Here is an 11,123-nt window from a genome sequence, read left to right on the forward strand (position 1 = left end):
TAGACCAATCACTTACGAGTTGTGACAGTAACAGATCTACTACAGATTTAATCTCTCGATCCCCCGTCCGCTGTAAGAAAATCAAAATCGGCACCATCTTGCGCTTGGTTAACGGACCGCTCATACAACCTGCGATATCCCCTCTGTCTCGGTTTCTTCTCCATCTCGAACGCCGATCTTCGAGCCTCAATCCTCGCGTTCATTTCTTCTGCTGATATTTCCAGTTGTAGCTTTCTAGTTTCTACGTCACAGCTGATAAGGTCACCCGTTTGGACAATACCGAATGGCGACTCTGGGATTGCTGATTCCGGGGAGACGTGCAAAATAATTGTCCCGCCAGCCGTACCGGACATGCGCCCGTCTGAGATCCGGAGCATATCCTTTACACCTGCGGCTGCAAGCTTACGCGGAATAGGAAGAAGACCAGCCTCTGGCATCCCAGGATTCCCGATTGGCCCTATGTTCTTAAGAACAAGTATTGAATTCGCTGAGACCTCGAGGTCTGGGTCATCGATGCGCTTGGCGAGGTCAGTGGAATTGTCGAAAACAACTGCTGGTCCGGCGTGGGAGAGGAGATTGCGGTCCTTTGAAGCCGAGGCTTTCATTACTGCACCGTTTGGTGCTATATTTCCATGGAGGACTATCAGCGATGACGAAGGATAGAGAGGGTCTGATAGCGATCTGATAATTTGTCGAGAAAGGGGAAATCCACGAAATGGTGATGTATCAAGAACTTCGCCCAGTGTTTGACCCGAGATTGTCATGGCAGAGAGATGAAGGAGGGGCCGGAGGGTATGTAGCAACGCCAGCAACCCTCCGCCATTATGGAAATCAGTCATGTAGTTATCGCCACTGGGCTTGAGGTCCACCAGTAGTGGTGTCCTGCGCCCGACTTCTTCAAATGTTTGCAAGGTTATCACGCCCTGCAATTTTGGATGTCGATTTGCAATAGCCATCAGGTGCACTACTGCATTTGTTGAGCCACCAATCGCTTGCAGGATGGTGATGGCGTTTAGGAACGACTCCTTTGATAGAATATCTTGCGGCTTCCGCTTATTGCGTGCTGTCAGTACAGCATTCGCTCCGGTTTCTTCGGCGACTCGAGCCCTTGCAGACGAAACTGCTGGCGCGGAAGCTCCACGCAGAGGCATCATACCAAGAGCAGCAGTAATGCAAGCCATTGTGCTAGCAGTGCCCATAACGCCACAGGTCCCAATCTGAACCTGTCAGATAATTTGAATCTGGAGTTCTGTGAATGTGAGCTTACCGTCGGGGCAAGTTCTTCATTAATCTCCGAGATTTCCTCAATATCTATTTCTTCAGCACGGAAGGCTGCCCAGTTATTCCGGCAATCCGTACAGGCACCTATCCTCTTACCGCGATGACTCCCAGGCATCATCGGACCGGTAATTAACGGAAGGACAGGCTTGTTTGCAGATATACCCCCCATCAATTGTGCCGGAACCGTCTTGTCGCATCCTAGAGAGCGTCAGTTTATTCATCAACAAGCCTGGGAAGGAGACAGACCCCCAATCATGATACACGCATCCATAGGCTGAGCACGGATCATTTCCTCCGTATCCATACTCATCAGATTCCTCAGAAACATACTTGTCGGATACGCAAATGACTCGTGCACACTTATGGTTGGAAATTCAACCGCAAGGCCACCATTGAGATGGATACCGCGCTTCGCCGCTTCTATAAGCTGCGGTACATTCCCGTGGCAGGGATTGTAACCGGAATAGGTGTTGATAATTCCAACTATAGGCCTTGAAAGGGCGTCTTCGGAGTACCCTAGTGCCTTAACAAAGACTTTTCTCAAGAAGAGGGAAAAATGAGCATCGCCGTACGACGTTAAGCCTTGTCGGAGGCCTGAGTTGGAGGATATAGGTGTTGATAGATCGTAGTCTTGAGGGACAACGGCGCTGTCGTTTTGTTCCATAGTTTGTTGGATGGATATATGCTAGTTCCACAAGTTACACGCGATGCATCCAGAATAAAGTAGGCAATGGGTCACGTATTTGAACTCTTGGATGGTGAGACCTAGCGAAGTACACTCGGCATAAGTCCGCGCGCTATCCGGATTCTTTTCCATGCTTGTGGTATCGACCTATAATTGGTCTTTATCTAGCAAAGATGGGGTCCTGCTTGTTATCAGCGAGAATTCAATTCGCTGATGCGAACTCCAAGACCCCCCCCCGCATTATAGCCGGGAGTGTTCTGCTAATTCATTACATTTTATTTGTTTTGAGATCTCTCTATATACACACACCGACACACACAAGCCGCTATTAAATCCATTTACATCATGAATGAAAGCGCGATGATATTCGCACCCGAATATCATTTTTTGGCAGGAAAGCAGCACTCGAAATCTTGTGCTCTGGGATCTTGAAATCCCTCTCATCAGCTGGCTTGACCTCCCACAAGGACATAATTGCTGCCGACAAAGCCAAAATCTTCTTCTCTGCAAAAGCGCGCCCTTTGCATGCGGGCATTCCACCCCCAAACGGATTCATGGTTTCGAATTTTGCGCGTTTCTGGCCGGTGTTGGGGTGGGTCTGGATGAACCTCAGAGGGTCGAATTGGTCGGGGTTAGAAAAGTATGTGGGATCGTTGTGGACAACCCCATGGGGTACGATGACTAGCTCTCCGCGCTTAAGAGAATAAGACCGTGGAGTTGATTCACCTGCGCTCGCGGCTTCCTCCTTGGTTTCAGTGAGTGTCAGGTCTGCAGTCAATTGCCGGAATGAAAGTCCTGCTGAATCCAAGCGTAGAGTCTCGTAGAAGGTCGCTTTCAAAAGTTCACACGAATCATATAGCTTGTCCATGTCAATCGAAAGTTTGGGTGCCTCCAGGATCGGGAACCCAGTTTCCTCTCTGCTAGGTCTCGACACCCGAACATACGGGGCAATCTCATTTCGGATTTCCTCCAGCAGAGTCGGATTGGAGTATAAGTGAAGAAGGTGATAAAGCACAATATTGGGCGAGTTGCCGTTCATAGCCCAAAGCAAGGCTAAATGTGCGGGAGCGGTATCCTCTGCCGATAGTCCCAAGTCCTTCGCCATGCGGACCCGTTCCTTGACCGGCTTCGAAACGTCGTCGAGGTCGCGAAGATCGCGGAACTCTGTCCCAAGATCTTTCCCCTCATCCCAAAATAGCAATGCTTGATGGAATACAGAAAGTATGTCTAATAGTCGGTCACGGGCAATATAAGCTGCAGAAATCTTGGGCGTCAGATAGCGAGGAGGCCCCATTGATAAAGTCGCAAATTGGTCATCAATACTCCAGATATCTTGAAGCAAATTCGGGAAAGTTTCTAAGATAGATTGACCAAATAGTGAAGTAGTCGTCGTTGTCCCAACAAAGTGTCTAATGAGTGTAAAGAAATCTACCTCGCAAACAGGTTGATTCATTCCCTCGACAATACGGACGTCGCCTGGCCGCTCCCAAAGCATCTGGTCAATGGGGGCTGAACAGAAAGTCACTAGATTCGGAACCTCCCGTTCGATAAAACGGGTAGCCGATGTCGAGGTTTGAGACAGAGACGGCTCATGCATGAACTGATTTGGAATGTTGTGAACAAAAACATGGCTGTCAGAAGGGTTCAATTTCTCGAAGGAGCCACGATCGCCGAGAATCTTCCGCGCAATATGCTTGACTAGAGGAGCTGTTGTTACACCCCTAAATGTCAAGACAGACTTGATCATGGATGGTGACATGACAACATTGTGCTTTGCGCCACCAATCACTATGGAAAATACAGCCTCATTCAATCGGTTCCTACTACGATTAGCTAAATTTCCCTTGGAGATCTAGATATAAAAGAGTCTTCACCTAGCCTTTTCTAGGAAGTCTATGTGATTCCGGGCAAACGAGACACTATGGCCTAACCATGGTATCCAATGCGGCACTGCTTTAGGCCGGCGCACCTGTTTTGTGTCTTTCGTCTTTCTAGCATAATTCTGAAGACCGCTAAGAATGCGTGTGAGTATGAGGATGCATGTTGAAATGAGAACCACGGCCAAGGGGAGCGATTTCAACTGTAACCCGGCATAGGCTGTTTGTATCGTGTTCATTGCGGTCTCTGAATAGCCGGATGTAGGCTAGAATCCAAGAAAAAACTAGGTGGGAGAGCCACGTCAAAGAAAAATGATGAGAGAATAGCAATTCTACTAAGTCTACTCATAAGGATGGCAAATTTAGAAACGCGAGCGAAATTTCTTGCTACAGGGAGAAGCTGAAGTTGGCCAGCCTTGGAAGTTGTCCGTATGTATAATACGGTAATTTACAGCTGACATCAGCAATTGTGGCTCACAATGCATGTTTGTTTGTTAGTTACTACGTATATTAGCTACTGTAACTAAATAGTTACAACAAATGGATGAAATGACGGGAATTTACATTGAATATATATTGAATTCATATTACAGTCATGTATTTTCATAATATTCACAGAGGAGATTAGAGAGTACTGAGAGTTACTAATGCTCGTTTTGCGAAACCTTCTGAAGTGCTGCGCTTTCCGCTTCATACTTCGCAATCTTGTTCTGTGAGTTGTACACCTTGTCCAGGAGCCACTGGATTCTTCCTGTAAGCTCTCGTGGTTGTTTCGGCAGCTTTCCAAGGAGGAGGAGTTCCTCCTCGTACTTCCCAATGCTCTTGTTTTCGTTGCTGATTAGCTGCGATAATATCTCGAGATTTAAACGACTGCTCAAGGTTTTGTCCTCGGTCAATCGCTTGAATACCGCCTGGTAAACCGGTCTTCCAGCCCTCACCCTCTTTGGAGAGCCATTCACACTGACGATGGAAATAAGCTCTGCTTGCTCGAGTTCTCGAAGAGCTTGACTATTAGACTTGAACAAATCAGACTCAAGAACATGGTTGTAGGATACACTGCCATCCTTGGAATGTGCAAGCGTTTTGATCAGATGCCAGGCTTGTTCATGACTCCACTGCTGCGAGTCAGACTCAGGAGTCAAGATGAACATTTTTAAGATCTCAGAGGCCGACTGTTCAACAATTCGAGTAACGGCGCCTCGAGGGGTTTCCCCGGACTCAATGCGATGTGCCATGAACTCGAGATCCGTCACGCGTCCCCCCAATACAGCAATGCAACTATCCAGCTCTGACAGGTCCTCTTCCTTTTGGGCAGGCTGGTTCTTATTCTTTGCTTCGTATTCGAGATGGTTGAGTACGAACCTTCGGCCAACTTCAAGAGAGCAGTCGCCCAAGGAGATCGTTCGAAACACCGAATTGGGTAGTGCCTTACTTAACGGTTTGGAGAAAGACACATCAGTTGTCAAAAAGATAACATGTGCAATGTTCCCGCTTGTTAGACCTGCAGCCCACTCTGTGATCTTGTCATAGACCACATTGCCTTCTGGGTTATTGTGGAGGTAGTTATCGATGACTACTACTGGGCGTAGCTCGGGATGGGCCTCCAGATACTCTTCATCTGAAAGCTGCGCATCCGTATCCGTCTTTTTTCTGTTCTCCAGTGTGATGTTCTTCATGGCCACAGCAGTGTTTTGCCAAATATTGCTGAGTTGCGCGTCAAGAGTCTCAGAAAAGCCCGCCTTGGTGCCAATCATTCCCTGAGCTGCCAGGTCGATGAAGCTGCTGATGCTATTCATCCATGAAAATATCGGTCGGTATCCCACTTGACTAGCTGCACGAGCAATTTTGGCCGTATCACCTTTAGCATCTTGAATCTGTTTACAGTCGATGACGAGTTTGTATCTGTGGTCCTTAAGGGTTCGATCTAGCACCAGCTCGCGCTTTCCTGAACCGCGTGGGCCATGTATCACGATGAATGTTTCGGCACTCTCCGTCAGCCACGAGTTAAGTTGAGAAATATCGCTTTGGCGATCCTCCCAAATTGCCGTCAGGCCGCGAGCATCGGATTTGCTCTGACCGAAGTAAATATTTGCCTTGCTGACTTGATACCGGATCCACTGGACAAACTTGTTTCCCTCCGTATGAAGGGTGGCCTTTATCTTCATCTTGATGAAGAATGTGCGTATTGGGTCGAAGACGGTCACTGTGATGGCTGCAATGAGAGCGGCCGCTGCAGGAATTACTATGCGGGGATGACTCAGAAGCCAATCCTTGATCATAGACAGTCTGATCTTCCGTTCATATTTGATCTTAACGCGTGTACCAGAATTGCTCCCGCCTCCCTCCGGAGGTATGGTGAATCCGTGGATGCAGTTTTTGGCTGTAACAGCATTACTAGCACGGGAGAACTCGACTAATGCATATTTCGGGGTTTCTTTCGAATCTGGCGGCTGTCGCTCAATATCCCGAAGCTTTCCATATCTGCGGAAAACCGTATAGAGGACTTCTGTAGTCAATTCTGTAGCTGTCCCGTCCGGTGCGGCTGGGTAAAACTCGACTCGGATACGTGGACTAGGAATGCGATAAAGATCTTCAATCCACGGCCTTCCCTGAACTTGAGAAACTGTCGCCTGACGGAACGGGTAGAACCAAGGTCGAATAGGATGTTTTTCCAAATGGTGCTTGATTGTAGCCTCGATCTCAGTGTCTGTGGCCCCTGGCTTCCGGGCATATTTTACGAAGGCGCCACCTTCGCGAAACCGCGGGATGACATCTTTAATATTGATATCCAAGCCCGGTGGAAATACCTGATGGACAATACGCAATGGATCTGACGCCGCGAGATGTGGACGATTAATGCGCTTTAAAGCCTTTTCGTACGACTGGGTACCGTTGAGTGGTCCCAATAGCAGCAGCCATTGGAGCTTTCGGGGGAAGATATCTAGAGCTTGTTAGATTTATAGGGCCAGCCTTCCATGCTTGAAAAAGCTCACTATTCACAAATACTAAGCCCTCGTTTTCTCCCAATTCAATGTGGCCGCTCTCAAGTGAACTGACATCTGCGGAGCTGATTGTACTTGCATGCCGGGTAATAATCGAAGATGTCTTTGGAACCCGATAAGCAGTAGAGCCTTTGCAGCATGGCAGAGGCCTGCAACCGTAGGACACCCTGCCAGCAAACAGGGCTCGCATCATGATCGCGAGTGTGTGAGTGTGTTAGAAACACAGAACGAGCGAAGAGCTGCTACTTTGATGGTCCGACCACATTGCGATAAATGACGTCAAGCCCCCAGAGTGGAACTGATCAATGATTGTAAGATTACATTCCTGTTCTGGTACTGTCATGACCAGCCGCGAATTACGCCGCCAAGCAAAGCTGCAACAAACATCTCAAACACCATCCTTTCAACTCCGCTTCCACGATAATAATTGCAGCTCATTGCCTATGCTGCCAATTGCAGATAAGTTCAATTTCTCACACCTGGAGCTCCAGCTATATTCAGTCTATAATTATGGGCTGGCTTTGGAATTCCTCGTCCTCTAAAAAGGACGAGTCTCAACCGACTCAACCTCCACCTGCATCTTCAACACAAGACAATCTACCAACACCACCACCACAACAATCACGGAAACTCAGCCGGGAAGAGCAAGCAGACGCCGAATTCGCCGAATTATGGCAGAGCGTGAAAAATGATATCAGCCAGTCTGAACCGCAACAATCCCCAGCATCCGATACGCAATCTTCGCCAGGATCTATAGCTCCCGATTCCCTCTACCCCGATACCATGTCCTGTCGCTCGGCCTTTGATTACGCTTTCTTCTGCCAATCGTTAGGCGGTCAGTTTGTTAACGTTTATCGATATGGTGAGATGCGGTCGTGCAGTGAGCACTGGGAGAATTTCTGGCTGTGTATGAAGACAAGGACATTCAGCGACAATGAGAAGAGGCGCGTAATTCGGGAGCATAATCGGAGGAAAGCGATCAAATATAAGACGGGTCCGAGTAGTGAGGATGTGTGGGAAGTACGGATGGAACCGGTCAAGGGTGCCTTTCAGGGAGACTTTGCGGCTTTGGAGAGGGAAATGGAGGCAGAGGAGAAAGCTCAGGCGCAGGCGCGGCACCCGTCCAGTACCATTTAGATTTTCTTTTCTTGTGAGTTATATTGTTCCCACTGTTTTTCTCAAATCCGTGTACTAACAGCATCTAGGAGGATACCTTGCATGGTTGGGACTATGTACAATAATTGTATAACATTGAGATATCTATTAATGAACATAACAAAACGAATCTTTTCTTTATGAGTTTCTCGTTCATCAGGTCGCAAGTGCTTCTATGAAACGCCTTTATCTTACCCTTCACACAATGAATCTTTGATCAGTGTATCGCTATTGTCTACACCCCCCCGTCTTTGTCCTAACATCTTCATATAATGAAGGATACATAAACGGGGGCTCCCTCTCCGTCACACGGATTTGAACTTTCGAAATGTTCGCTCCACTCACATTTGAAACTGACTGGCCTTCTGCACTCGAAATGCCATCACTATATAGTTTCGTGGAATGGGCGGCTGACAGAGTCATCTCCGCCTTCAGCACTACCAAACGCCCCTTGAGTCCTCCACCACCATACACTGATCAGTCACCAAATGCTTACAATCCAAACCATCGCCCCTTCAGCAGCAAGGATGAACCATTCTCGTCACACGGGCGTCGATCAAACCGAAAACCCAACTCTATTGCCCTCGCCGCGGCCCACACCCGAGGTGACAATGACAAAGACAATAAATCTGCCGACAGTGACAGGTTCGTCCGCAGCGCATATCGCGCAAGAGCCGTCCACTGGGGTAATGCCAGCGAAATTCCAAAGAGCCCAACCCATCCCACTACGCCGGGTCTAAACGAATATCACGAGAGAAGAAGCAAGGCAAACAACAACGCTATTCCCAATCTCAATCCTACGAGTCCTCGTAGCGGTATCCCTGATGACGGTGGTAGCTCTTACGAGGAAAACCGCTATCCGGACTCTTGGTATTCGCGTCCTTCATCGCCGTCGTGCCAGACGCAGCCTGATGTAGGCACAGAACACCAACACCGTGGCAACAGCAGTCCACAACCGAGACATCGCACACACGTTCCGCGCAAAACCATCCTGAAACAACCAACGCCAACTGACGATGAGATGCTCGTTCGAAACCTGTGGAATTTATCTGTGTCAGCTGACGAGCGGTTAGCCTATATGTATGAGTTCCTATCCCAGGTGTTGCTGGTTGGCGACGACATTCTTGACTCGATGCTGAGGGTGGGCGAACTGTCGATGTTCGAGGAAGCCACGAGACATGCGAATAGGATGGGAGAGAGGCAAAGGGAAAGAGGGTTCCGACCAGCGAAGGTACCAGTACCGCGTCAGCAGGCTGCTCGTGGGCGTCAACTTCCGGTGCATGCGAAGAGTGAGGGCAGGATAAGGAGGGGGCACCCTGGGCCGGTGTTTACGGCACCAAGGGAGATGAATATTGCTGAGGAGGGGGAGGGATAAGGAATCTATTTATATATATATATATACACACACTATGAACTTGGTAAATCATTAACGATGTTTTTGTTTTAAAACGGTGAATTAACCTAACTTTTAGCTGGCTCAGTAGCATCACTAAGACGAAGGATAACTACGTGCAACTAGAAGTAGACGGCAATTATCACCCTACCCGCGGGCACTCTAGCATATATATTATGCCATGAATTAAACATTTTGGTAGATCCCCATAAAGTCATCTAACAACCAAGACACAGAGGTACTTCGAATACCGCAAGCAAATAGTACAGGCGCTCGCGAACATGCATACACCAGTGAAAGTGATGACCCAACGATAGGACGACGATGAAGGCCCCGTTGACGTCGAGCTGGAAACCAAAAATCCCCCGACAGGACCAGCAAGTACGTTTCCGATGCCTTTGCCAAAGTTAAGCAGGCTGAAGACAATTGGCGCTGCTGTCACATCATCAGTGATTGCCATGCTCATCCTCGCCCAGATAGCAGTATAACCTGCAGCGAAAAACCCATATACAACAGCAAAGACGATTAAGACCGGAAAGCTCTGGGCCAATCCCCACATGGTGAGACAGGCAACTGCTGCAACGACGGTTGACAAGCAAGCCAAAGCGTTAAGCGGTACTTTGCGGTCAGACAAGTAACCGAAGACAAACTGGCCACAGACCTGACAAACGCTCATCAGCGCGAGGAGGAGAGCACCACTTTTGCCACTGAGGTTTAAGGACGACGCAAACGAGGGGAGATACAATGAAGGAAAAAAGTACCCGAATCCCTGCAGTAGATTTGAAATCGAGTATATCCAGAAGAGGGGGCTCCGGAAAAACGTCCAATTGATTTTGGGTGTACTGGCTCGTCCTGAAGGCGGCAAGCGGCCCTTTAAGAGAGGAATCAACGGGCCTGTGAGCAAGGTGAGAGCCACGGCCACAGCACGAAGTGTTGTTCTGTAACCGTATTTTGCTAACAAAGCTTGCAGGACAAACGGCATCACGGACCCTGAGACGCCAGAGGCACCGCAGAGAATGCCGTAAGCCATGCCACGACGTGTGATCCAGTACTCGTTTACCATGCTGAGGATGGGGTAGTAGAATATGAGGAAACCAAGGCCATAGGCCACACCCTGTGTAAGGATAAGCACTTCTAAAGTGGACGCAAAGGACCCGAAAACGAGTCCAGCAATGCAAATCGGCCCTGATACAAGTTAGCAATCTGTATCTTGACACCCTGATAAATTATGAATTCATGATGCATACAGCCAACCCAGATCATCTGGCGCTGCCACCGCTGATAGCGCTGAATAAAAGGCATGATGACCGGTGCTCCAAGGTAACCAAATCCAGATGCTATGGTGCCTACAACGGAGATATAGCGATTACCCGCGAATTCTGGAATCTTGGAGTAGTATTCTTGGAAGACACCAAATGAGAGAGGGAAGCCTGTGCGTATTTCTATTAGCCATGTCTCGAGAATTCAATACATAACAGGAATGTACCCCATAGCAATGCTTCAAACATGAAAGCGGCGCAGAGCAGCCTCCAAGCAGCGGCCCCTCCATCTACAGGCGAAAGCTCCTGTTCCGCTCGTCCGTCACTCGTTGGCTCATCCTCTACATCCTCATGCCGTCGTAGTGATGCTCTTTCACGTGGCTCAGAAGTTAGAGTCGTAGTCGTACTTGGGACCGTGTGAGGGGTCGTGATGGTCACCAATTCGGTGTTACTCATCGCGAATGTTTTTTT

At 48.5% G+C, this 11,123-nt stretch overlaps 6 protein-coding genes across 6 annotated transcripts; 2 read left to right on the forward strand and 4 right to left on the reverse strand.

Moving 5' to 3' along the window:
• Positions 1–47: 47 nt before the first annotated feature.
• On the reverse strand, positions 48–2,098 carry ilv3C (putative dihydroxy-acid dehydratase; the record flags this gene model as incomplete). Its single annotated transcript, XM_041704378.1, has 4 exons — positions 48–1,217; positions 1,268–1,479; positions 1,528–1,966; positions 2,021–2,098. The coding sequence occupies 4 exons, from the start codon at positions 2,096–2,098 to the stop codon at positions 48–50; spliced, it is 1,899 nt and encodes a 632-aa protein (XP_041556969.1).
• A 211-nt stretch (positions 2,099–2,309) lies between these two features.
• On the reverse strand, positions 2,310–4,082 carry APUU_41220A (cytochrome P450; the record flags this gene model as incomplete). The annotated part of the gene is made up of 2 exons (XM_041704379.1): positions 2,310–3,786; positions 3,841–4,082. 2 exons carry the CDS (start codon positions 4,080–4,082, stop codon positions 2,310–2,312), a joined length of 1,719 nt encoding a protein of 572 aa, XP_041556970.1.
• A 405-nt stretch (positions 4,083–4,487) lies between these two features.
• On the reverse strand, positions 4,488–7,038 carry yme2 (putative RNA12 protein; the record flags this gene model as incomplete). The annotated part of the gene is made up of 2 exons (XM_041704380.1): positions 4,488–6,784; positions 6,837–7,038. The coding sequence occupies 2 exons, from the start codon at positions 7,036–7,038 to the stop codon at positions 4,488–4,490; spliced, it is 2,499 nt and encodes an 832-aa protein (XP_041556971.1).
• Positions 7,039–7,355: 317 nt separating this feature from the next.
• On the forward strand, positions 7,356–7,982 carry APUU_41222S (EMI1 family protein; the record flags this gene model as incomplete). The annotated part of the gene is made up of 1 exon (XM_041704381.1): positions 7,356–7,982. The coding sequence occupies one exon, from the start codon at positions 7,356–7,358 to the stop codon at positions 7,980–7,982; it is 627 nt and encodes a 208-aa protein (XP_041556972.1).
• Positions 7,983–8,328: 346 nt separating this feature from the next.
• Positions 8,329–9,375, forward strand: APUU_41223S (uncharacterized protein; the record flags this gene model as incomplete). Its single annotated transcript, XM_041704382.1, has 1 exon — positions 8,329–9,375. The coding sequence occupies one exon, from the start codon at positions 8,329–8,331 to the stop codon at positions 9,373–9,375; it is 1,047 nt and encodes a 348-aa protein (XP_041556973.1).
• A 232-nt stretch (positions 9,376–9,607) lies between these two features.
• APUU_41224A (uncharacterized protein) lies at positions 9,608–11,108 on the reverse strand (the record flags this gene model as incomplete). Its single annotated transcript, XM_041704383.1, has 3 exons — positions 9,608–10,578; positions 10,641–10,823; positions 10,880–11,108. 3 exons carry the CDS (start codon positions 11,106–11,108, stop codon positions 9,608–9,610), a joined length of 1,383 nt encoding a protein of 460 aa, XP_041556974.1.
• Positions 11,109–11,123: the final 15 nt, after the last annotated feature.

The sequence above is a fragment of the Aspergillus puulaauensis genome, chromosome 4 (genome assembly GCF_016861865.1).
Source record: "Aspergillus puulaauensis MK2 DNA, chromosome 4, nearly complete sequence".
Taxonomy (NCBI): domain Eukaryota; kingdom Fungi; phylum Ascomycota; class Eurotiomycetes; order Eurotiales; family Aspergillaceae; genus Aspergillus; species Aspergillus puulaauensis.